At 38.7% G+C, this 27,035-nt stretch overlaps 1 protein-coding gene across 1 annotated transcript in view; it reads left to right on the forward strand.

The window, feature by feature from the left end:
* COL28A1 (collagen type XXVIII alpha 1 chain) overlaps window positions 1-27,035 on the forward strand; it is a 101,607-nt gene that overhangs the window by 37,700 nt on the left and 36,872 nt on the right. The window contains exons 12-22 of the mRNA XM_081969848.1: window positions 8,886-8,954; window positions 10,551-10,619; window positions 12,626-12,694; window positions 15,943-16,011; window positions 16,564-16,632; window positions 18,287-18,355; window positions 21,872-21,940; window positions 22,315-22,386; window positions 22,677-22,745; window positions 23,775-23,846; window positions 25,937-26,005. Of these exons, the coding sequence (XP_081825974.1) occupies window positions 8,886-8,954; window positions 10,551-10,619; window positions 12,626-12,694; window positions 15,943-16,011; window positions 16,564-16,632; window positions 18,287-18,355; window positions 21,872-21,940; window positions 22,315-22,386; window positions 22,677-22,745; window positions 23,775-23,846; window positions 25,937-26,005 (765 nt within the window). The remainder of the gene's footprint in view (window positions 1-8,885; window positions 8,955-10,550; window positions 10,620-12,625; window positions 12,695-15,942; window positions 16,012-16,563; window positions 16,633-18,286; window positions 18,356-21,871; window positions 21,941-22,314; window positions 22,387-22,676; window positions 22,746-23,774; window positions 23,847-25,936; window positions 26,006-27,035) is intronic.

Genomic DNA, 27,035 nt, shown 5'->3' on the forward strand with positions numbered 1-27,035 from the left:
AACATACGAGAACCATAGATATTTATAATTGAAAAAGATAATTGCAGTTTACCATACATTACATTGTTTTTTTTCACACCAGGTTTTGCATACTACAGTGGTTGTTATATGCATTCTTTCATAATATAATATCCTGTCACATGAAATCATATAATATTATGATTAAGACCCGAATACACCAAAACATACATACATTCATTCATGCATGCATGCATACACACACACACACACACACACACACACACACAGATATAGGAGTATTTGGGTCTTTTCCCATGTAAGATTGAGAGTAACTTGGCGACATTTCAATGAGGTCCTACTTGCCATCTTCAGGCTGGTGCCTTCGGCTTCGTGCTTGTGCGAGCAAAGTGATCGGAGCTGCCATCTTTCTATAAATATTGCTGTGTGTGTGTGGAGTGTTGGCTTTGTTGCTGTAAGCGGATTGGTTGGCTATGTTGTTGCATCTTGATTAGTTGATGGAGTTGATTTATGCAGATTAGTCGGCTGTTTCGTAACATCCTGTGTAGCTGAAGTACTAGATGTGTGCCCATTAGTCTTTTGTGTTGTAACGGCCTGGGTAATGGGCTGTGTGATGACATCCTGAGCTCTATTGTAGTGATATCGTGAGTCCTATGCTGCAACATCCTGGGAGGTTGCCTGCGTTGTAATCTCCTGAGCCTTTGTGTTGTAACCTCCTGAGTTCTGTGATGTAATGTCCTGAGCAGATGGCTGTGATGTAACATCCCGGACTTTGGTTTGGCTCCGAGTTTGCAGTCTGACCATGTGTTCATGGCATGTGTCAGTTTGCTTTGTGTGGGGGTCGGAGTGGGGGTGCAGCAGTTGGTGATGCCGCTATGGTTTGGCTTCTGGATGATGGTTGCATTTTGTCTATGGGATGGGTTTGGGTTTGAATCTGGTGAGGGTGATTGGTGGTGGCGTCCTCTGTTGTTCTGGGTTGGTGTCGGTTTTCGTGGCTGGGACTAATTTGGTTATATATATATATATATATATATATATATATATATATGTGTGTGTGTGTGTGTGTGTGTGTGTGTGTGTGTGTGTGTGTGTGTGTGTGTGTGTGTGTGTGTGACATATCATATGAAAGACCATTGTATGACATGTAGACCCAAAGTTATCAGCAGTACTGTTCTTGAGCTGCAAAAGATAAGCTCCAACCGTTACAAAGATTGTTACTAAATATAGTACAATTTCAAAATTTCTGCACATTTCCAAAACTAGCAGATAATGCCTCCATCTGTTGTTTATAGTGGGGAGAGGATTAGAAGTCAATAGGTCTATTATATGGAGAAATATGTAATGAGAAATACAGATAAATCTGGATCTAGAATACAAATTGACTTTTACATCCTTTCCACTCGGGTTTATTGCATTAAATGAAGAAGACACAGACTATTTTATAGCTATGTATTTATAATTGGAATAAAAATTTGACTGGATAAAGAAAAGTGGTTTACAAGGAGATACAAAGACATAGAAGAGACAAATGTATTCATGATAATTTCAACTTACACAACAAAGTGAATGAAGCAACAGGTATCTACAAAAAGAAAACCAACAACCTAGTTGAGAAGAAGGGGAAAAGCACCTTGGATAGTGTTAGATTGGGTATTGAGAAGGCAGAGACAGGCTTATAGTAACAACAGCTCTTTATTAACAGTAGAACAGTATGTACAATCCAGCAACTGCTTGGTGTGACAGCAGACCTTTTATAGGGAGCTGTCAGACCTCTCAACCAATAGGATTCAATCTCTGTTCCCGCCAGAACAGAGGACCTTAGTGGAAACCATGGTAGTTAGAGTGAATATCTAACACCCCTCCCCTCTTAGTTGGGATGCTTCTATTGGTCACATAATCGCGCAGGTAGGCGGGTTTTTGTTTAGTCCTACCAGACCTGTGCAGTTCAGTTGGAACAGTTCTTTGGGCAGGTCGGATGGGCCTGTCTGCTTTCCAGCTCCGCTCGGTGGAACCTCCTGGAACTTTTCCCAGGCCACTGCTGGAGCTTCTGGGATTTGTTTGTTTGGAGCTCGCTGTGGGCCTGCAACAAATTCAGATAAGTCCCCCGGTACCCTAGAGCTTGAGCTGGCTGTAGAAGGAGTGCTCCTTTTGGGTAGGGCTTTGGCTGGTTTGTTCAGGAGTTTCATCTGGTGTTCTAAGTGTGGAGTTGGAGAGGCGGCCACGGAGTTTGTCAATATGCCTTCTCCAGTTTCTACCATCCTCAAGCTCTAAGAGATAAGAGCGAGGCCCTGTGATGTCTATCACCGTGGCAGGGATCTACAGAGTTCCCCCCGCGTAGTTGTGGGCGTATACCGAGTCCCCTACACTAAAGTTTCGAATTTTGCTTGTGGAGTTAAGGGGCAATGTGGCAAAATAGTTTGGGTGTAGCCAATCTAAGTGAGACGTTAGCCGGCGACCCATGTGAAGCTCGGAGGGGCTTTTCCCGGTAGTGGCGCTTGGCGTGATGTGTTGGATTAACAAATAGTGATCAACCAGTGTTTGCCAATCCCCTGGGCCCATCCTAGCGAGGCCCTTTTTTGAAGATCGCACCATTTTCTCCGCCTAACCATTGGAACCCTGATGGAATGGAGCGACAGGGCATGCCTGATTCCCTGACTTGCTAAGTAGGTCCTGAATTGAATGGCCATGAATTGGGGCCCGTTGTCGGAGACCAAGACATCAGGGCAGGCCGTGCGTGGAGAAAAGTCTCCGTAGCACCTTGATGACCACTTCTGCCATGGTCGAGGTCATCAGGACTACTTCTAACCACTTCGAATAAGTATCCACAACTACGAGAAAAGTTTGGTCATGAACTGGGCCAGCAAAGTCAATGTGCACCCTAGACCAGGGTGCTTGAGGACGCTCCCACTCCTTAGCGGATGCCTCTGGGGGAGCTGGTCTTGACTCCTGGCACGGTGTGCAGGTAGCCACCCATTCTTTATCTCCCTGTCCATGTTAGGCCACAAAACGTAACTCCTAGTCAAAGACTTCATCCTTACAATGCCAGGATGCCCCACATGTAAAGCCTCCAATACTGCCCTGCAGAGTTTGTTTGGAATAACCACTCGGTCCCCCCACAGTAGACAGCCATTAATTACCGACAACTCATTGCATTTTGCAACGTACAATTTACAATCAGCCCCAACAGGCCCCTTGGGCCACCCCCTCCGCACCCAGTTCAAAATTTGTTTGATGATGGAGTCCTTTGCAGGCAACGTCATTGGACAAGACAGATCCAGTGTCCAAGCAGTCAATGAGCAGGGCCGGTGTCTCGGGAGTGGGGTCAGCCAGAAGTTCTGATCGGGGACAGCGGCTCAATGCAGGTGTCTCGGGAGTGGGGTCAGCCAGAAGTTCTGATCGGGGACAGCGGCTCAATGCGTCTGCGTGCCCCAATGTGGAGCCAGGGTGGTGGACTAGTTTGTAGGAGTAGGCAGCCAGGAAAACAGTCAACCTAGTCATGCGAGGAGATAACGACACTGGGGTAGGTCGGTCCCCAGCCAATAGTCCCAACAACGGCTTGTGGTCGGTCACAAGTTCGAAATCCCGGCCGTAAAGGTACTCGTGGAACCTTTTGACTCCCGCCACTGCAGCCAGAACCTCGTGGTCCATCTGGCTGTAGTTTCTTTCCGCAGAGGACAAGGTTCGCGAGAAAAAAGCAATAGGGGCTTCTGTGCCGTTGGGCATGCAGTGGCTGAGGACAGCACCAACGCTGAATGGAGATGCGTCGCAGGTTAACACCAATGGCAGGGTCTGGCTGTACTGGACTAGAAGGGAATCAGCTGTCAGTAGTCGCTTGACCGCGGCAAATGCAGCAGCCTCAGCTTTGCCCCAGGACCACTTGGCGTTCTTGGCCAGGAGATGGTGAAGCAGTTCAGCAACGGTGGCTTTCTGTTTGAGAAAGATGCTGTAAAAATTAAGGAGCCCAACGAACGCCTGCAGCTCGGTTTGAGTGCGGGGTGTGGGGGATTCCTGGATTGCTTTTATTTTTTGTGATGTCAGGTGAATCCCAGAGCCATCGATCATGTACCCCAGGAACTCAACCCTTGGTACATTAATTTTGCATTTTTCTTTTTTAAGCCAGAGGCCCTTTTCTCTAATTCTGGCCAAAACCATTCGAACTCATTTTAAAAGTTGCGCCTCATTTGCAGCCGATACCAAGATGTCGTCAAAATAGGGGATGACTCCTGGTATCCCCTACAAAAGCCATTCCATGATGCTTTGGAACAGACTAGAGGCGATGCTAACTCCAAATTGCAGATGGTGGCATTTGAATGCACCACTGTGCGTCACAATGGTTTGATTCTCCGCTGTAGCACCATCTACAGGCAACTGTTGGTATGCCTGCATCATGTCTAATTTAGCAAAGATTTTGCCTGGGCCTAGCAAATGTAGTAGGTGCTGCACAATGGGTACAGGGTATGCGCTTTGTTGTAGTGCATTGTTAATTGTACATTTATAGTCTGCGCAGATGCAGACTCACCCATCAGGCTTGACCGGGGTCACAAAAGGGGTCTCCCAGCGAGCATGGTCGACTGGTTCTAGGATTCCCTGGCTCATGAGCTTGTCAATTACCCTGTCAATTTTAGAGCAAAGAGCGAAAGGTACTCTCCTGAGTTTCAGCCTAATTGGCGCTATGTTGGGGTCCAAGCTAAAGGAGATTGGTGTCCCCACATACTTACCAAGACTGGTACCGAAAACATCCTCGAACTCTTTAAAGATGGCCTCTGCACCATCTTCCTTCATGGAATTGATTCTGGTCACCTCCAAACCCAGGGCTTGGAACCAGTCAAGTCCCAGGAGACTCTGCAGGTTGTTGCTGGCCATGGTCATGGGGAGTTTAGCATAGAATTCTTTGAACCTCACACAGAAGGTGCCCTGGCTGATGATGGGGACTTGGTTCCCCTGATAGACTCGCAGGCTGATGTCAGGGGTGCGAAGGTGCTGGTTTTTCAAGCTCGGAATGGCTTGCTTCAGGGTCGACCAAGACAAAATCGTTAAGGACGATCTAGTGTCTATTTTGAGCTCACAGGGAGTGTCCTCTATGAGGACAGTGATCTTCAGGATTTTTGGCCGCCTAGTGCGGTCTTGTCCTATCGCAGTGTGATAGGTAACCTTTGTTTCTCTCTCTGGGCACCCTTGCGATTTATGCCAGGCCCCTGGATGGGCCTCTGTTGGCAGTTAGGAGTATCTTTGGGCTGCCATGTGGTGGCAGGGAATTCACTCCGGCACACTTTGGCAATATGCCCCTTTCGTTCACAACGCCAACAGGTTGCGTCTCGGAACCAACAAGTAGACCGGGCATGGTCTCCTCCACAGCTTGTTCAAAGTGGCAAACGCGAGTTGAATTTCCGTGCCGGCTTCGTGTGGCACGTTCTGTTGGCACTGCAGAGTCTCCATTGACTTGTCTGTTGACTCGGATGCTCTTGCTTCGTTGAGTGTGATCTGCAGGGACAGATTTGATCTGGCAAGCAATCTTCTCTGTAGATTAATGTCCCGCACACCGCAGATAATGCGGTCCAATATTAAGTCGTCCAGGTCACGGAACTCGCAATAGGCAGCTGCCTTGTGAAGCGCCGCCACATTCTCATTGATCGATTCGCCTCTCTCTGGTTCCTAATATTGAATTCGTGGTGGCGAACGTGCCTCGATAGTTTGGGCGCATAGTGGGTTTTCAAAGTATGTTATAATACTGCCCAGGGAACTACTTGTAGTGGGGTTGGCTCCGACAGGTTCTTCACAGTTTCAAAAACCTCTCAGCCGCAATACCCCAGAAACAAGTTCTTCTTTCGGGTTTCAGGGACGCCCATTAGGCCGTTTGTCTTGAGGAAGCATTCAAATCATAACATGTACAATTCCCAGTATTCAGCCACCTGGTCATATGGAGTTGGCGGGGCGTGCATGGCCATTTTCGTACAGAGGGTGATTCGAGTTTGCCGCTCAAAATCGCTGCTCGATGCCACGCCGAGAGCTCTGAGGTGGATCTACTTGGTGAATTCGCTGTTCTTCTTTGCCTATTTGCCTTCCAATCCCACCTTCGTCACCAGTGTTAGATTGGGTATTGAGAAGGCAGAGACAGGCTTATAGTAACAACAGCTCTTTATTAACAGTAGAACAGTATGTACAATCCAGCAACTGCTTGGTCTGACAGCAGCTCTTTTATAGGGAGCTGTCAGACCTCTCAACCAATAGGATTCAATCTCTGTTCCCGCCGGAACAGAGTACCTTGGTGGAACTTTTTGAGGACACTAGTGATGATATTGATATGGGAACTGTAACAACTGGACCAAGCATCACTATGTAGGAGGTTGAACATGCAATAAAAATAGCAAAAACAAGAAAAGCCACAGCACCTGATGATATCCTTGTAGAAATTTTAAAATTCTGGAAGACGATGGGAAGAAATTGTTAATGTAGCTGTTCAATAGAATATATGAAACAGGAAAGATACAAAATGGTTGGCTAAAGTCAACCTTGGTGACAATCCCCCAAAAATAAATGCAAAGAAGTGTACTGAATACAGAACAATACATTTAATGAGTCACGCCCTGAAAATATTCCTGTGAATAATTCACACAATAACATACAACAAAAATGAGGAGTGTCTAAGTAACACGCAATTTGGTTTCAGAAACAATCTTGGTACACGTGATGCGCTATTCAGCATTCAAGTTCTTGTACAGTGCTGTAGAGATATCAATCACAGTATTTACATGTGCTTTATCGATTTTGAAAAAGCATTTCATAAAATAATACATAGCAAAGTATTACAAATCCTGAAACAAGTGGGATTAGATGATTAAGACATCTGAATCATAAAGAATTTATACTGGCATCAGGTAGTAAATGTGAGTCTAGGCCAAAAATACTCAGATGATACAGAAATATGGAGAGGAGTCAAGCAGGGCTGTATTTTGTCTCCGCTGTTGTTTAATATTGATTTTGAGTTAATTTTAAGCAAAGCACTGGAAAAAATTGCTGCTGGCCTCAAAGTAAATGGTGTTCAGATCAACAATTTAAGATATGCTGATGATACAGTTCTGCTTGTCAGTAAGAATGAAGTCCTTCAGCTCCTCATCAGCAGCTTCTCAGAAATAGCTGAAAAATATGGCTTGAAGCTTAACACCTCAGAAACCAAGATCATGCCTGTCATCAAACAACCCATTAACTTACCACTGAGAAATTTGGAAGGAATACCACTAGAAAAAGTTGAAAGGATCACGCATCTCGGTTTTAATTTACATGAAAGCTGGGGCATGATAAGTAAAGTAAGGACAAGGATAGAGAAAGCTCGAACAACAGTCTTCAAAATAAAAAAGGTCTTCTGCAGTCCCGATATAAGCGTAAGACTGAAAATCAGGCTTATCAGATGTGGCATCTTTTCTTTCCTGCTCTACAGAGTAGAGAGTTGATCTCTGACAAAAAACCACTTGAAGAAACTAGAAGCATTTGAAATGTGAATTTACAGACGGCTGTTGCATATAAGCTGGGGTGACAAAATCATAAATGAGGAAGTAATAAGCCTCCTGGGAAAGTAAAGGAAAATCATCAAAGACAGTAAAAAGTGAAAGTTAGAATATTTTGGACATGTGATGTGACACTCAGAAAAATACGCATCCTTCACTTAATCCTCCAGGGAAAGATTGAAGGCAAACGAAGTCCAGGCAGAAGAAGAACATCATGGCTTCAAAACCTAAGGGGCTGGTTTGGACAAAAACTCAGCAGCACTTTTTAATGCGGCTGTGGACAAAAATAGGATTGCCAACATGATCGCCAACGTCCAATGGCACAAGAAGAAGATATATTTACATTTCATCTGTGTTTAATTTTTTCTTTTTTTCTTTTCTTTGTTTTTCTGTTCTAGTATTTTCCTTAGATTTTTAGTGTTGCTTTTTTCCTCTTTTACTAATTTTTATATAATAGATCTTATAAAATAAATGCAGTTTTTTCCTTTGAAGTACTATTTTCTGTTGTAGCAATATTCTCGGTAATAATTTTACATTATGTGTGTGTGTGTGTGTGTAATGTTTTACATAAATGTTAAAGTAATGTTAATAATTATGTTTTTATAGTTTCATAAAAATAATTTTAAAAACTCAGAGGAACCAGGAAACAAAGCAATAATGGGTGCTTTGTTATGAAACTTTGGACATGTGATCAACAGCATGCACAAGGTGGTATTTTTGTTGTTGTAGTTCAAACAGTTAAAAGGCATTACATTTTTATTTACTCTTCTTTAAGAAAAGAAAAAGATGGAAGAAGCTTTATTGGTAGATACCAATAAATGCAAAACATCATCTTGACTGATCTCCTCAGAATAATTATTCAATTAAAAAATTCATCTGGAAGCACTTGGAAAGCAATTTTCAGGATGGGTCATCTTATAATTTTTTTCCTTTAGCAGGGCAAACATTCAAAATAAGTGCAGAAATGATCTTATTAAAAGTACAAACTGAAGTATTAATAGAATGCTTTACAGAGAAAAACCATTACTTGTGAAAGAAGTTTTTATATTCTGACCACATGTTTGAGCTTGTGGTTCCAAGGATCCCTTATGTTGGCACTGATAGATTGTAATATATTTTAGCTGCTTTCTGTATTAAATTTATTTTTTTGTGTTTTGACTGTTTTAATAACTTTTATGATCATTTGCAATCTAGAGTCACTGGTTTAAATTGGGCTATTATACAAATTGAAGAAATGAGTGAAGGAATGTTCTACTTTGCCTGAAGTTTTAATCAGTAAAATTAATAAAGGATCAAGTTAGCACTATTGGGAATCTGGATACACTAAATGTCAACATTTAATTTCTTACCATTTATTTTCCCATGATACAAAGAATTAATTAGCAACTTTTTATTCATTTTAAGGGAGAGCCAGGACCAGCAGGTCCTTATGGTCCTGCAGGAATCCCCGGAATTGGATATCCAGGACCTAAGGTAATACACATTGAGTCATACATAGCTCTATAGACTGCAGACAGAGGACAGCAGTTTACATGGTATATTACTGCCTTGTATGAATGGGCAAATGCAACCCTTTTTAGCCTTTCAGTGTTTTACATTTCTACTCTTTAAATCATATAAACACAGGAAAATTAAGGATAACAGTGAAAAAAGGCCTGACACATTTAAAAAAGAGAAAATAAGCCATAAAGTTCTAATTTTGCCACTTAGTGTCATCACTACTGTGGTTCTAACAAATGTGCGGTTCTAACAAGCTAAATTTTTTCTTGGCCATCCAAAGGAGGTTATACTTATCATTTCTTCAAAATAAAATGAATTGACGGAAACACCTCTTTGACCCGAACAACGAGGTAGGGCATATCTTTTCATGTGCAATCAAAAAGCCAGAAGTCAGAGTTCGATTTTGTTGGCTAGGAAAACGTTTTTAAAAAATCAATCAATGATGTCTTTCTCACAAGTTAATGTATCTAAGTTGTAAAGTCAGCCAAATTATGTCAGAATATGACAAAGCAATCTTGCAAGCCCCTCTGTTATTGCCTCGTCATCTGACAGCTAAAATGTAATAATAGCAACTTGTTCCTTATCCAATATACTAAAACCTTTCATGCCACTCAAAATGTAATGTCTGTGATAGCTCTCTCATAGTTCCTAAGAACAGGAGAAGATTGATGGGAGAATGTAAATAGCAAACCATCTTGTTATATGGCAGCCATGATGGCCCAGATAAAGAATTAATGTAAGATTTTTTGGGGGGGAATTTAAATATTCTAACATTGATGAAAGTTAACAGTTACTTCTCTGAGAAGTTTTGAATCCTCAGAATTTCAACAAGACCATATAGTGTAGTGAAGTCCAATTTGTTTACATTTCTTCTATTATTTCTTATGCTAAGCCACTATGCTAAAGCTTCTGTGTCTGCAGTTGGTAGGATTTAGGATTCATTGATAGAAAATGCACAACATTTAGTGGTAATCTGTATAATTTTTACTGTTTTCATTATTCTAACGTTTATGGAACACTCTAGCATTTGATAATAAAGATTTGGGGAACGTGTAAATACTAATACAGAAAGTCCTAAAAATGAAATGTTATACTGGATGGATCAAAGTTTAGCTTAATGCTAAAGAAATGGTTGTGATCATTAAGTCATAACAATTAAAATATGATAAACCTATTTTGATGGTGAACATCATCAAGTTGATACTATGCATGTTTTATTCAGAAGGAAGTTATATTTAATTCACTTACACATATTCCAATATAGTACATAGCCTATGGCTGATAATATATTTCATTTTAACCTTCCTGGATACCTAGGCTTTCTATTGTATAATATTTTTTAATAAAATGATATAGTTTTATTTGAAGAAGTAAATCAAAAGTGTGATTCTATTTTTTCCATTCTGGTCCCAAGTCTCCAAATTGTCTGCAATCATCCAACCATGACTGATTATCATGGGTCTTAATAACTAGATGATGCAGTAAATCACTAGCAGAGAAATTGTCTTGGAAAATCTATTTGGAGCAATAACAATTTAAAATTTTTCATTTTAAAAATTATTTTACAAGGGTGATAGAGGTCAAGAAGGAAGAATTGGGCTTCCAGGACCAACTGGAATTGGTGAGCCAGGCTTAACTGTAAGTAAATTTGTAAATATTTTTTTCTAAAATTGTAATTACACTTTTATGCTTTATAATCTTTAAAGTAAGTTTTGAGATAGCAATGAACTCTGGCAGGCAGTTTAAACGATTTGTGATGGATAGTTAATTAATAAATATAACATCCAGCAGCATTATCAGGTTCTGAAACACCTATAATATTAAAGCAAACTACTATTACTTTTTATAGATATTTGTTATCAATAAATAAATAGGATGTGCAGATGTTAAGATATGAATGAAATAAAAATGAGAGGTTTCTATATTGTCTAGACCAGTGGTCCACAACCTTTTTGGCTCCATAGATTGGCAGTGTAATGATAATGGGAGAGAGGAGATGATTTCGCATGCATAATGTAATCCTGTGCATACACAAATAAAGCTTCGTGTGCTCGGCCACTGTTTGCACAATCTAATCCTGCACAGCCTAGTTCCCAATGGGTCACGGACCAGTACTGGTCTGCAGTCCTGGAGTTAGGACTCATGGTCTACACAATAGGGAAGTATCTTAACTTCCATATCAAGTGTCAATGGATCTCAAATTGCTACTTATACAACAAAAATTAATATTTATAATTTATAATAATTTATTGAGGATCCAGATTGTTGAGGGCAATATACTAACATTGTAAACCTCGTAGAAAGGGCTGTAAAGTACTATGAAATGATATGTAAGTCTAGGTGCTATTGCACTATATTTGTGTAGAAAGGGACTGTCAAAAACAACAGTTCATTGGAGATGTAATGATTAGGTAAAGGTAAAAGATGCTTCTATAATGTTGCTTTGATGCATTTATCAACAGTCTGGTGGGATTAACAAATTGTATAAATATGATTAGAAGCTAAAACATTTTCAGAGAATGTACATGGAATCTGACAACCAAACAACATAGATTGATTTTCTGTGCCTTTACTATGGCTAAAAGGCTGATATACTATATATTGCAGCCCTGAAAAAATAAGTGTATGGCTCCATTTATTCAGTGGGTTGAAGACCTGATTGTACTTCCCTTTTATGAACAGATTGCCTATAGAGGTTGTATTGACAAGTATAATGAAATATGAAACTCGTTTATACAGAATAAAGTAAAATTTAAAAAAGGATATTTGTATAAATTATTAGAAATACTTATGTGTATATATTTAAAGAATATTTACTTTAGACATGTATACATAGAATTGTAACTGTTTATTGTTATAATGATGCACGAATATCATAATTATGTTTTTTATTTTGTCATATTTCTTTCCATTTTTGTTGAAGCAGTTTTTATGTGTTATTTTTTTTTAATAATTAAAATGTATTAATAGTAATAATGGTGGATCATGTGTTCTGTCAGGCACTCTTACAATATACTGTATAGTTCACTTTGAATTATAAATAGCAATTCTGCTGTTTTCCGTTTTCTCTTCAATGGGAATGAACAACCTGCTTGATATGGTAAATACATTTGGCATTTTGAAAACATGTTTCAAAAACCTTTCCTAACAAATTATGATGCCAGATACTTGATCAAAAATGTAGTCTTAAAATTCTGAAATGTCAAAAAAAAACCTTTTATATTTCAGAATTGTGCTAGTGCTTTATTATGATTCTATGCCATATTGATTGGGTTTATTTTGGTGTGCCTGATTTGAATCTTATGCTCATTTGTTCTCTGTGAAGATTTTTATTGCTGGTGTAGGATTGTTTTTATAGTATTTATTTAGTTTTAACTAATGGGATAAAATGGAAAAAACTTCGGTTGGGTGGCCTAAAAGTGCAATGAAAATAAACAGTATGCTTGAAGTTAAGCTGATTCTACATTTTTCAACAAAGGAATCTAAATTAAGTAAAAATCAAACACAACAATGGGCCTTTTTAAGTGTCAGAAAAACACTGAGCACATGGAACATTTCACAACATTGATGAAGGTTGTCTGTATAAGGGGAATAGTGTATATATGATACATCCATTCACAATATTTTCTTTTCTTGAAATTCAGGGGCCGCGTGGTCCTGAGGGCATGCAGGGAGAAAGAGGTCCACCAGGTGAAGGACTCCCAGGACGGAAGGTAAATATTCTATCTAAAACAAAAAGACTTCCAACTAGACATAGTGATTATTTTCCTGTTTTAATTATTTCTTTCTAGCAATTTGTTCATAGGCAATGTCCTCTTGCCACTAGATTTTTCAGCTTTAAAACATTTCCTTGTCCCCTGAAATGTAAGAAAACATGTTTCCTCTTTTTCTAGAAGGCATGGATATGACAATTCCTCAGTCTGATGGAAGCTTTATCACATTTTCAGTATTTTGTAAACAAAAAAAAGTTGAGTAAAAACATAAGGGTTGCTAGAGGTATAGAAAATGAGGCAGACTGTGAAACGAGTAATTAGGATTAGTTATTCAGCTTTATGCATATTCCTAGCAACTCGTTCATTTGTTTAAATAAATCACAGGAGATTTAAACAGATAAGAAGAAGTCCTGCAAGTCATATATACTTAAATGATTGTTTTCCATAAAACATAGTGAGGACCCTCAATTCAACCTGAATAACTCTAAAAGGTAATTAAAGTAATTTAGGAGCTATGGTAAAGTACTTCTTCAAGTGTTTATTCCGTGTCCCTCCAGTGACCAACCTGATGCCTACAAAGAGTCAGACAACAGTGCATTTGCTTTCATGTTTGTCAAATTGGAAATTCAGAGGAATGCACTTTCTCATAGTGGAAGTAGTTTGTGGCATTGTTTTTCCAGTGTCTACCTTACAATTTCTCAGACGTTTTCATCAATTGTGAAGGAGGCTTTTATTATTTTTTTACTTTATTCTAAAGTGTTTGAGGATTTCTTTTGGGCTGATTAGTTCTTACTTTAGTGTGGGAAGGGCAACAGAGGTGTCACTCAGAGGTTTCTGTGTTGGGGTCAAGCAGTTCTGTGGATTGAAGCCCTGCAATTTTGTACATGTGTCAGCATAGTACATGTGTACTGCCCGGCCATCTATCTCCAGTTCAACCCATAAGTTTGGCTCTCTTGGCACACTCATTGCAGATGCACCTGGAACTGATACTGGTATTGTCATTTTGTGTTGCATATCTATCCATTACTCTAAAACCTTCCTGGATGCCTAGGCTTTCTATTGTAAAAAAGTTCAGAAAGAATGGTTTGCCCATATTGCTTTCCTTTAAAATTTAATTGAAGATAGGGAGACTACAGATCACTGGAGCTTTTACAATGAAAAGACAGGATATTATAATTAAATAAGAATTCCCTACTACACTCTATCCATTTAGGTATCACTGATCTTCCCAAGAGGAAGAAAATAGAACAGCAAATGCATTCACATCATATTGAATAATAATTGGCAGGGGGAAAATGTGTATGTTTCCTGCATAGTACCATGACTAGTAGCCATTTAAAGTCTTTTTCAGTGAGACCAACAAACATTTCTATCCTGAGCATCCCTAGCTTTCTTATGTTTTCCCAGACTTTTCCTTTCACCCGACCTTGAATGTGAATGATGGGACCCAAGGAATGTTATAATGAATCTCCATGGACATTTATATTTTTATGGAGTATTACCAGCATTTGGAAGTAAAATATATGAAGCTACTAAGTAACAAAGAAGTTTAAAAATGTAAAAACAATGATGTAATTGTGGGAATTAAAGCAATATTTATTTCCTGTTCCCACACGTATCCTGTACTGACCGATATACACCGGAAGATTCACGACCTCCTGCTGGATTGAGATTACTCATTTGTTTTTCTAGAGACTTTTCCTGTACAATTTATAATTTATTCATATTTAATTAAGGAAACTCTGATGACAAAATATTTAATATTTAGTAGGAATTAGATTGCAACCAAGTGATTTACTGCATATACTGCATAACCTTAACATAACCTTAACTTTAACCTAGTGATGCCAAATTTCTGTAGTTATTAGAAAATTTTAGAAATTTAGAAAAACTACCATGCTGTCAAGTCCAAAGAACACAAATGACAGGCAGAGTTACTGCTGAGTAGTTTCCCCTGCTTGCCAGACTGAACAATGCTCTACATAACTATAGATATACTCTGTGAACTGCTAATGAGGGACAATCTTAGCCTTCTTCCTGGCTACCAGATTTTCCAAGCTCTGCTGTCTTTTTGTCCTCTGGGAAGCTGCGTTTCCTTGCTGGGATTCCATACTGCATTCCACCACACATATATTCTGCATCTTCTTCTATTTGCATCTGCATGAGGATGGTCCATTTACTAATTCTGATGGACATAAGTGCCTGTCTTCAACCATTTCTAGTCAGCTGCGGGGAAAAAAACCTCTAATCAACTTTTTTTGCTCCATGTCAAAATGTAGTTTTCCAATCTCTGCTAATGCCAATGATGATATTTTCCCAACAACATCTGCAGGGTGAAAAGCGGCAAATCAAAAAAAAAGGATGCAAGTTGAGATTGTACAGATTGAGGGTGCTGTTTTCCAAATGTGAGGAAAATGGAGCATGTAGAAGAAAAATTTAATTTTTTTTCTCAAATAGATTACTCTTATAGAAAAAGATGTAGGAGCAGAAATTCATGCCAGTGATTGACTGAGTATGTGATCCGGGCTTCACTGATTGCCCTGCTTAGTGCCAGAAAGAACTCTCTAATATGAATTAGAGCAATGGAAGATTCACAATATCTTTTTCTTTTAAAAATCTTGTACTACATACTACCCTGTATGTGATTTGACAGAGCCCGAATCTGTTTTGTCTTCAATTAGAATGCAAATGTGATGTACTTTGTCTCTCATTCTCTGCTTTCTTTTATTAGTAGTAGAATTGAGTGTTTTATTCAATATGAAAGTAAATATATAACATCATCTCGGCTGGAAAATGGGAGCATGAGAGAAAATGGGTTAATCTTTTGTCTTTTTGCAAACACAATTGAATGGATGCACAGAGTGATTGATAATAATGCTACATTATATATTGTGCCTTGAATCTATATTAATTGTTTGAGACAGTGTTTCTCAATCTGTGGTCCACAGACCCATGGAGGGAACAGTCTTACCATAGGGGGTCTGCGAAGGCTTGAAAAAAATGCTATGATTTAAATCTTGCATTAAGTTTTGAGGATCTGTGACCATGGTCCGTGGCCACAAAAAGTATTTAAAGGGGGGTCCATGGTGAATAAAAAGCTAAGAGCCGCTATTTAAGACCTAAACTTTATATTAAAGAAGTGGTCCTTGCCTATCTGACTGTTCAAATTAATATAATTAAAAACACTTCTGTGGTAAATGTTGAATACAGTCCTAAGTCAACTCAGAAAATCTTAACAAATCTTTCAGGGAGATAAAGGTTCTGAGGGACCTGCTGGACCGGTTGGATCCCCAGGCTTATCCATCAAAGGAGATAAGGTACCATATAGAACTGACGGTATAAAGAGAATGTAATACTGCTGAACCCCCAGCATTGAAGCTGCCACATGAAAAATGCATCAGAGGAATTAAAGACAAAAAAATTCAAAGCAACGAATAGAGAGAAGATTTAGAGAACAACTGATTAAGCTGTGAGGTAGCTTAGAGCTAATGTTAAGATGGTGGTCTCACATTTTAGCTGATACTCTGTCATTTTTGAAAGTGCAACCCACAGTGTTTGATGCACATACCAAAGGGCAAGGTTTTTGATCACTTTGCCACAATTGCCATCTGGAATTTTACCATGGATGTTGCAGCATTAATTAGGATCATTGAGATAATTACAGCTTCACTGCCTTGTGACATAGTCTCATTATTTTCCCAATTGTTCTTCTCTCATTGCTCTCACACCCAACCCAATTTTGTTTCTTTTGAGTAATTTGTAAGCTATTGTGCAATCGGGATGCACAGAAGACTTTCAAGTTTGAACCTAACATAATTTTGATGACATTTCAATTAAAGCAATAATTTATGGAAACATTTTTCATGTAGGGTGAACGAGGGATGGAAGGAGCGCAGGGTCCATTGGGACCACCTGGAACTGGCATCCAAGGAAATCAGGTAACATCTCATTTGGTCGCCTCACTCTACAATCCATCATTACCTAAATATTTTAAAATTGTCAGTGGGAGGCAACTACAATTATGATCATTGACTATTTGCATATCTAAGTTAATTTATAATTCTAGGATAATCAGAGTCTTAACAACTCCAAGCAAATTAGAATTGTTGCAGATCCTTAATTTTTGTACTGTTCCCAAAAAGGGAAATGCTTAATATTAAAGCAAAACCAATCAATATAGAAACTGCCTTATATCAAGTCAGACTCTTGGTCTATCTGCCTTACTCTTGGTGACATAATTACCCAGAGCTTTTCCAGAGTTTCAGACTGCAGTTCTTCATGCGTCCCAAAAGAAATCTGGGATCGAACCAGAGAAACACTTCATGCAGAACTGGTATTTCATCACTGAGGTAGAGCCCCATCATTTTAAGAATAAAAACAATGTGATATCTTTTTGCTCAATTTCAATTTCTTAATGGCAATTTATAGCAAATATTGAGAATAACTACAGCTATCATCAAAAGTTTTTTGTTTTTTGAAAATTATTTGGGGGTGTTTTCTGGAGTGTAACAAATTATTCTAGTACTCTCGGATCTGTAGTTGAACAGGACCAGTCTAGTTTATGTCCTTTTATTCAGTTTGTAACTTAATGTCTCTGAATTCATCTGCAAATCTAAACAAAATGCCTGCAGTTTACTTCTCCTGCAAGAAAATACCATTTTTTTTTGTAAATAAATGTAAATGAACTGTAAAATCAAGATGAACACTCTAACATTGGATAACTATAAATCTGGATTATTGTAAAGAGCTCTCTCAACCAAGTATTCCTTTGATTGTTTTGTAATGCAACTCCTGGAATTCCAAGCCAACAAGGAATTTTAATTCATTGTAAATCAATGGTGGAATGCATGCTTTAGATGTAGCCATTCCTAGGTTCAATTCTTGGTATGTCAACATACCAAAACTTAGCTAAACTTAGATGTGACATAAAATGTGACATAAATTGCGGTGCAGTGGCTAGAATGCAGTATGGCAGGCTGTCTTCTGCCAGGAGTTCAATCCTGATCGGTTCCGGGTTGACTCAGCCTTCCATCCTTCCGAGGTTGTTAAATGAGGATCCAGATAGTTGGGGGCAATATGCTGACTCTGTAAACTTTTTTGAGAGGTCTGTAAAACACTATGAAGTGGTATATAAATCTAAATGCTATTGCAAAGTGCTATTAAAGATGCTGAAGCCTTCAGCCTTGCTACCACCTAGAGTGGATATATCTTGGTTAGTCCAACAAATTTCTAATAAAGTTGTTGTCTTGTGGTCTAGGAGTAATATTTGAAGAATATTTGGTTCCAGCTCATTAATATTTGTCCAAGAAAGTCTAATGCAGCAATAACTGTATAAAAAATTGTGGCTGGATATTATGAAATTCAAAAAGTTAGTTATATTCCAATAGATAGAAAAATGGGACAAAACAAATGACACGTAGTTAACCTTCAACATTAAATAAAATCATGTTTACGCTTGCGTTTGAAAGTACAAGCTACCAAATTATTGTAAATCAATTTTGTTTATTTTATAATGACTGTCTATTCTGTCAATACAATTGATACCTGAACAAGGAAGGGCAAGTTTAGCCAATTGAAAAATTATATTTTCAGGGTATTCAAGGGCTGAAAGGTGCTCCTGGTGTGAAAGGGTCACGAGGAATAGGACTGCCTGGACAAAAGGTATGTATATGTGTGTTAAATTTATAGGCTGATACGATCTACTACAACTCTGATGCATTTACAGAATACAACAATAAAAGCCATCACAATTAATTCCCACAACATTGTCAAACTATCTAGTAGGGTTGTATTACCATTATCCTTCTACCTTGCCTATTACCTATTTCCTTATCTTTTTATGACTATAACTTTATTGCTTGTATCTGATGATTTATATTAATCATTTTATTTAATATCATAGTATGATTTATGTTGATTGCTTTGTTAGTATCCTGTGACTATCACTTATGATTATGATAAATATATTTTATGATGATTATGATCATTATTTATCATTTGTAGCTTCTATGTACACTGAGGCTTATGCACTGGAGACAAATTCCTTTTGTGTCCCATCCCATTACACTTGGCCAATAAAGAATTCTGCTCTGTTCTGCTCTCCTTTATTCTATTCTAGTAAACAGAATATATATTCAAAAAGTAATGTCAAGAGGAAATCAACAATCAATTAAAAGATAAAAGCATCCCATCCCATCCTATCCCATCCCATTCTAATTAAGGGCCTGGAGATATCACCAGGTTAAGGACTCATTTCAAAAGGCAGGGTGGACCTGTGAATTAAATAATGTATATATTTTGCAATAAATAATTTCAGGCTAGTGGTCAAAGTGCAGTAGATACAGTACAATATATATGATTTGCAATTAGGAAGATTTCATGTGTTCATTATAATAATAAAGAGTAAAAGAATTTTCGATAGTATGCATTTAATTCTACAACATATTGTGTGGGTATTATTGCTATGCTAACCAGGGGTGGGTTTCAACCGGTACAGCCTGGTACGGCCGTACTGGGTGGTGAAATTTAGCGTGCCTTTCCATACCCGTTGGTCAGGAGGCCCCACTCCTGAACATTTCCCCTCGTTCATTCTTTCACTCGCCCCGCCCATCCTCACCATGATGCTGAAAAGTTCTCAGAAGAAAAACCAGAAGAAGAAAGAACTGGTGAGTGGCTGGGGTGGGGTGGGGTGAGGATTTTGGGTAAGAGGGAAGAGGCAGAGAGGCTGCTAGTGTATGCGTGTGCACAGGCTGTGGGGTTTAAAAAATGTCTGAGTGAATCCAGGAAGAGTGAAGAGGCAGAGGGGCTGGAAGATACTATAGGGACACATACTTCCAGCCCCTCTGTATCTTCCCTCTTCCTGGATTCACTCAGACATTTTTAAGACTCACAGCCTGTGCACATGCACACACTTGCAGCCCCTCTGCCTCTTCCCTCTTCCTGGATTCACTCAGACTATTTAAAACTCAGAGCCTGTGCACATGCACACTCTTCCAGCCTCTCTGCCTCTTCCTGGATTTTTAAGACTCACAGCCTGTCCGCAGCACACACTCTTCAAGCCCCCCTGCCTCTTCCCTCTTCCTGGATTCATTCAGACATTTTTAAAACTCACATCCTATGCACACACAAGTAGTTTTTAAAATTCACAGCCTGTGTACAGCACACACTCTTCAAGCCCCTCTGCCTCTTCCCTCTTCCTGGATTCATTCAGACATTTTTAAGACTCACAGCCTGTCCGCAGCACACATACTTCCAGCTCCTCTGCCTCTTCCCTCTTCCTGGATTCACTCAGATGTTTTTAAAACTCACAGCCTATGCACACACAAGTAGTTTTTAAAATTCACAGCCTGTGTACAGCACACACTCTTCATGCCCCCCTACCTCTTCCCTCTTCCTGGATTCATTCAGACGTTTTTAAAGCTCACAGCCTGTGCACACACTCTTCCACTCTTTTAAAAACGCCTGAGTGAATCCAGGAAGAGGAGAGGCAGAGAGGCTGGAAGAGTGTGTGCTGTACACAGGCTGTGCGTTTTAAAAACATCTGAGTGAATCCAGGAAGAGGAAAGAGGCAGAGGGGCTGGAAGTGTATGTGTGTGCACAGGCTGTGAGTCTTAAAAACGTCTAAGTGAATTCGAGAAGAGGAAAGAGGCAGAGGGGCTGGAAGTGTGTGTGTAAGGTGGTCAGTAATGTTCAAGACCAACAAGGACAGCCATATTTTCTCTGTAAGTAGCTGCTTTATTGTTTTGTGTACTTATTTTTTTTTTTAGTAGTAAGTGCGCAAAATAATAAATTTCCTTTTTAAATATATTCTTTTTGTAGGTCATTCTTTGTGGCAAAGAATTCAGTGACATCGACTTGGCCACTCCCACCCTGTCACATGACTGCCAAGCTACTCCCACCTGGTCACATGATCACCAAGCCACTCCCACTCAGTCACATGACCATCAAGCCACTCCCACAAAACAGGACACACCTACAGAATAGGTTCTAAAAATTTTGAAACCCACCACTGATGCTAACATATATTTAAACCATTTAAATTCCAACAATTTTCTATAATATAGTTGACAGTTAACATTAAGAAAATACAGAGATATGAAAAAATAGCAGAGAATCCATATAACATCAACAAAGATAGTTTAAAACATTTAAACAATAATTTGATAAAAATATAAATATCATATTACCTGCATGAATTAGAAAATGCCCATTTGAAGTTAGCTATTACAGTTTGGAAGTAGAGTTTTATCCCCCCCCCCCCAGTGCATGTCTCTCCATGTGAATGATGTTAATGCCTTCAGCCTGATGCTCGGAATTCCAAATTCTAGTCAGCTTCTTTGAGATATTTGCTGCTGTTGTGGACACATTTCTTTCATTCTGTTCCCTGGCCATTATTTTCCAGTTCTATTCTGCTTTAGGCGCACTTCTTTCTTTTATCAAAAAAAGGCCTCTTTCCCTACTTTGCTTGCCTTTACTGTTAAACATGGCAAAAAAATCAAGGGTTATCAGAAATACTTCTAGCAGAAGTGTAGATGGAGAAGAAGCTAAAGGGCTACTGCCTCATTTCCATTTTCATCAGGGTAAAGATGGGTCAAACACACCATCAGTTTCAAGTTCCTTCATGCTCACAAGAGCTCTAAGTCCAATCCACTTTGAATTCATTGGTTCCTATCTACTGCCAATTTTCTTTGACCGTTAGTAATTCAAATTCTTATAGAGATGTTAAACTTGCAATAAACTTGTATATTCATTTGAACTGCCTGGAGTCCTGGTTTTATATGCTTGATAGACATGTAGATTAACTTGTGACCAGCTCTGATCTTCTATCAAAACTTGTCTCCTCCATTAGCAGTTAATAGAGATTTTCCTGTTGATAGGAAATCCACCAATTACTTTTCTACACTTCTGCCTTAGATATGTGGTGGCAACACCAAATTCTGGAGAGAAATATTTTAGCAGAACAGCAAAACAAATCTTCATCTGAATGAGAGGATGCTTTTTCAAATCTAGTAATGAGAGTTGTCAGATTAAACTTGAGAAAGCAAAATGCAAAGTGAAGGGTTCTATTCCTTACATGGAAACAATTGTGCATCTATTTATGTCTATAAATAGGTAATGTGTGAATTATACATTATTAGGAAATATTGGTTTATTTATTTTTATTTTTGTTTTTACAAGGGAGAATTGGGGCCATCTGGACAAAAAGGAGATATAGGAGCGCCAGGAATTGGGCAACCTGGACCGAAAGTGAGCCTGTTTTGCACTCATAAATCTAAAATAATTTTTGCTTGATGAAATGAAGACTTAAAACTTTCCCATGAGTGGTGATTCTGGAAATTGCATTACCCAAGGGGACAATTCTTTGAATGCAGTAGGAATATTTGTTACATCAGTTAATAATAGCACACAAATATTTCTCAATATTTCTATCAAAACACACCATAGTGATGATACAATAGCTTACAATATCTAAGTAAGTTAAGTTACTCACTTTCATTCTTAACTGAATTTCACACATTTAAAGAATTAGAATGGAAGTAATCAAGCATCCTCCCCAAATGATGCAAATATGTTGAATTTTACTTAAAAAAACATTTAAAAAAAGACACTTTCTTTCAAAGGGAGACCCAGGAAGATCAGGATTTACAGGAGAAAGTGGGAAACCAGGAATACAAGGGATACCAGGAAAAAAGGTAATTGGTTTGTTTATTTTATATATGTGGGTCTCTAAGACAGGGCTACAGAACCATCAAATGAATGAGGAAAAGGCAACCCTTCATGTTACTATGCCCCTAACCAACATTGTCACTGTGTTTGAAGCAAGAAGTTGTTGCGTGTTTATATTTTGGGTTATTATCGTAAAGCTACTGAATTTTTCATGCTTTAGTTTGTTGTTTCACAGGTGCTTTGTTTGTTTTTGGTATAATACAGTATATATTTATAGTGCTGAGTAGAATCAATACCTTAATCTTGTTGATGATAGGGAGAACAAGGGCTGCCTGGTCCAAGAGGCCCAGATGGAATTCCAGGAACAGGACATTTGGGTCCAAAGGTATGATTTAATTTTGTTTTGTAATTGTGTAGAGCAGAGAAATAAAAATAAAAAGGAATCAAGCCACACAGCAGTGTGTTTTTTTATCCAGGATGATGTTTTTTCAAAAATGCTTTGGAGCTTAAATATTTTCAATATACATAGTTTATACAAAAACACTTTGTGAACAAAAAATTGCTATCGTTGTATTGGAACTAAGATGACAAAGTATGACATAGAAAAGGTGCTGACCTTTTAAGCAATTTCCAATTTGCAGCTCAGACATGCTTGCTGAAATTTTTCCATATCAGTTAGACTTGGAGAAGGAAAACAATCCTTTGCATTACAAGCTTTTTCAAGAGTCATTATAATGCAGAGTATCATCTGAGGGATAGGATTATTCTGTGCAAATCTCAGTTGCCAAAAGATATGAACACAGGTGACAAATTTAATTTAAAACCTAAGGAAACTATATTTTGCATGAAAAAAATCTACCAAATATCTGTCATAGTGCTTCATATGTCACAACTTGAATTCTATATCAAGCAGACTATTAAGCAAAGGGATAGTGATAAAATTGCTGAGCTAGGATCTTCAGAAATAAGTTTAAACAAATCAGTGGCAAACAACTTCCATATTGCTATTAATGCCCATAAAAGTACCAAGAGTCAAGCTGAATGTAAAGTAATTTTTATACTTGTTGCTTTATATGTTGAACTACATGAAAAAAGAAGAGATTTAAATGTATTAGGTTTTATTAAATCTTATGCAGGCATCACATGCAGGGCAAAGGAAAAATATGTTGAAACAGATTCATGAAACTAGCAAAATAGTTTGCTAAAGAAGTTGGCCCCTTTTTAATATTTGAATATGGAAAACACCTGGAATTTAAGCCTATAAAGCCTACCTCACATATTCATTTATTTTTGCCCTTATAGCATGACTCTGTTCTAAAAATATTCTTAAACAGAAGTTGTCAATTCAATTGTCTTGAGGTAGATTAGGTGGAAACCTCTGTATGCTGATATTGCTTTTCTTAAAAAAACACAGGGTGAAGACGGTCAGAAAGGTTCTCAAGGATTAGATGGACCACGAGGTATTCCAGGCCCTGCAGGACCAAAGGTATGTTTGGTGCATTTCTCAATTGTTACTATATGACACCATTCAGTATTCTTCGTGCAGATTGTTTGAGTACAATTCACATGTACTTTTTAGATAGCCTCCAATGATTAAACATAGCATGTCTGCTGGGGAATGTAAATTATAGTCCAGCATATCTGGAGAACATCTTTCTGGAAAAGGGTGATAAAACTTATATTGATTAACAAATCATGAAAGTCTGGTGAATTTCACTGCTATCATTATAGTTGCTTAGAACAAACTGGATACTAATTCAAGGATTTCAAAAATTCATAAATCTCTAAATAAGAACAAGATCAGATATAATATAATATATATTATAGATATAATATCACTAAGACATACAGTATCCTACAAATGAGTTTCTTAATTTATGAATAGAATAGAATAACAGAGTTGGAAGGGACCTTGAAGGTCTTCTAGTCCAACCCCCTGCCTAGGCAGGAAATCCTATACTATTTCAGACAAATGGCTAACCAACATCTTCTTAAAGACTTCCAGTGTTCTGGAGGCAAGTTGTTCCATTGATTAATTGTTCTAACTGTCAGGAAATTCTCCTTAGTTCTAAGTTGCTTCTCTCCCTGATTAGTTTCCACCCATTGCTTCTTGTCCTGCCCTCAGGTGCTTTGGAGAATAGATTGACTCCCTCTTCTTTGTGGCAACTCCTGAGATATTGGAACACTGCTATCATGTCTTCCCTAGTCCTTCTTTTCATTAAACTAGACATACCAAGTTCCTACAGTTCCTCATATGTTTTAGTCTCAGTCCCCTAATCATCGTTGTTGCTCTTCTCTGCGATCTTTCTAGAGTCTCCACATCTTTTTACATTGTGGCGACCAAAACTGAATGTAGTATTCCAAGTGTGGCTTACCAAGGCATTATAAAGTGGTATTAACACTTCACGTGATCCTGATTCTACCCAGGGGTGGGTTCCTGCCAGTTCTAACCCCTTCTATAGAAAAGATTCCACAAATCTATAGTGCCATTTAGAACCAGTTCCAGCTCCCTCCTCTCGCCCATCATCAAGATGAAGAGCGAGAGGAGGAATTCTTAGAGTTGAAGTCCACAAGTCTTAAAGCTGTCAAGTTTGAACACCCCTGGGTTTTTTTTCTAAAGAGTTAGTGGTGCAAGGGTCTTGTAACTTGACAACTTTAAGACTTGCATGCTTCAAATGCCAGTGTTTCTGAGCCAACGTTTTGGTTGCTAAGCAAGAGTGTTGTTAAGTGAGTTTCACCACATTTTACAAGTTGGCCACGCCCACCCAGTCACATGGCTGGCAAGCCACTCCCACCTGGTCACATGGCTTGGAAGCCACTCCCACCTGGTCACATGGCAGGCAAGCCACTCCCACAAAGCAGGCCACACCTACAGAAGAGATTCTAAAAAAATTTGAAACCCACCACTGATTCTATCCTTCTGCTTATGCAGCCTAGAACTGTCTTGGCTTTTTTGGCAGCTGCTGCACATTTATGAATGAACAAAAAGGAAAATATGGAATTAAAATATGTCTGTTGAATGTTAACTACTTTCCAGTAGGTCTAAGGAAGGAATAACTGCAATCTAAGTGTCTTAATCCAGAATTTTGAGAATTTATAATATTCTGCTTATTATACTGATTCAATGGTATTTAGAATAAAAAGAACAAATAACATAAAGGCAGACAATTATGATAAATTGAGTTCCACTGAACCTAATTTAGGGCTGCACTGTGATTTGGATTTAAAGGTGAAAAGGAGTGTGCATGCTTAGAAACTGTCTGCAGCTTCTGATTTTCTTAGGATCATGTTTTTTCAGGGAAAAGAGGCAGGAACTTTAGACAGGTGTTATATAAGCATAGTCATATCTCCAAAAGCAGTATTTGCCTTTGAATCTTAAATGCTGCATGTTTTCTACATATTTTATAGTATGTTTGAAATATTACAGGCCCCTGTAATATCACCTGACTTAATTCTGCACTAATAAAAAGAGTCTATAGAGAACTGAAAGAGAGAGTTTTCTTTTCATTGAGTGCTTAAAATACAAATGAAAAATGTGTTGATATCAAAGTACATAAATGGATTGTTTTCTTTTAGGGAGAATCTGGAATCAAAGGTGACATTGGTTCTCCAGGACCTTCAATACGTGGGCTACCTGGCCCCAAGGTAAATAATCTATTAGCCGTTCATAGGAAGAATACTTACCTGATGTTAGCCCTGCATGTGTGTAGAGGCAAGAAGCACAGCCAGGAGTATTAACTCTATTTTTATTCAAAGGCTACAATAAGAGAATCTTGCCAAGTGGAAAATATTTCTCCCCTTTATTTTTACTTTGAAGAAAACTAGGGAGTATCCCTTTGAAAACTAGGAAGGGATCCTTTCCCATACTCTTGCTTCCTCTGTGGGCTGACATTTTTTTTTACATCCAGCTCTCCCTTCCGTCTCTCAAGGACATTCCCACATACCATTACATCTGAAAAATAATAATCCCTAGTGGTTTAAAGCAAAAAAAAATTGTTGATACTTAAAAAATACCAAAAAGGAAAATATTTGTAGCTCAAGGTTGAAATGGAGACTCCTTAGTGCTTTGTGAGCTTGGCTGTTTTCTTGTAGATATTTCATTACCCAAACTAGGTAACATCATCAGTGTTAGACATTGATTAACAGTGTCTGTAAGAAAACAATCAAGCTCAGAGAGCACTAAGGATCCCTCTCTTTAAAAAAATAATTATGTAATGGCATATGTTTTTGTTAAGTTCGAACGAAAGGCGAGCGGAGACGTGAGGAGAATTCAACCAACTTTATTGAACAAACTATTCACAGTCAAATACAGGAGAGAATCAATGCAAGGATCGTCTGACAGCTATTTATACGAAGCTGTCAGACGACCCAGCCAATCCCCAACCCAGAGTTTCCCCGCTCTCAGCCAGGCCGCGTCTTAGCCAATCAGACGCGACCTGGCTGTTGCTAGTGCAGATGCCGGCTGTCAGGGGAAACTCCCTGACGTCATCTGCCCGGACACAACACTCCTCCCCCCCCAGTGACTGCGCATGTGCAAGCGACGCACAAACGTAGTCACGTAGATAGTCTGGGCGGCGCCGGACCCGCCCAGAACGCCTCAGTTCGACAGGAGGCGCCGGAGAGGAAGGTGGTGTCCGTTGAAGCTCCTCCCGCAAGGGAGTGGAGCTCCGGGCGC

This window comes from Natrix helvetica (genome assembly GCF_964273705.1).
Source record: "Natrix helvetica genome assembly, chromosome: Z".
Classification (NCBI taxonomy): Eukaryota; Metazoa; Chordata; class Lepidosauria; order Squamata; family Natricidae; genus Natrix; species Natrix helvetica.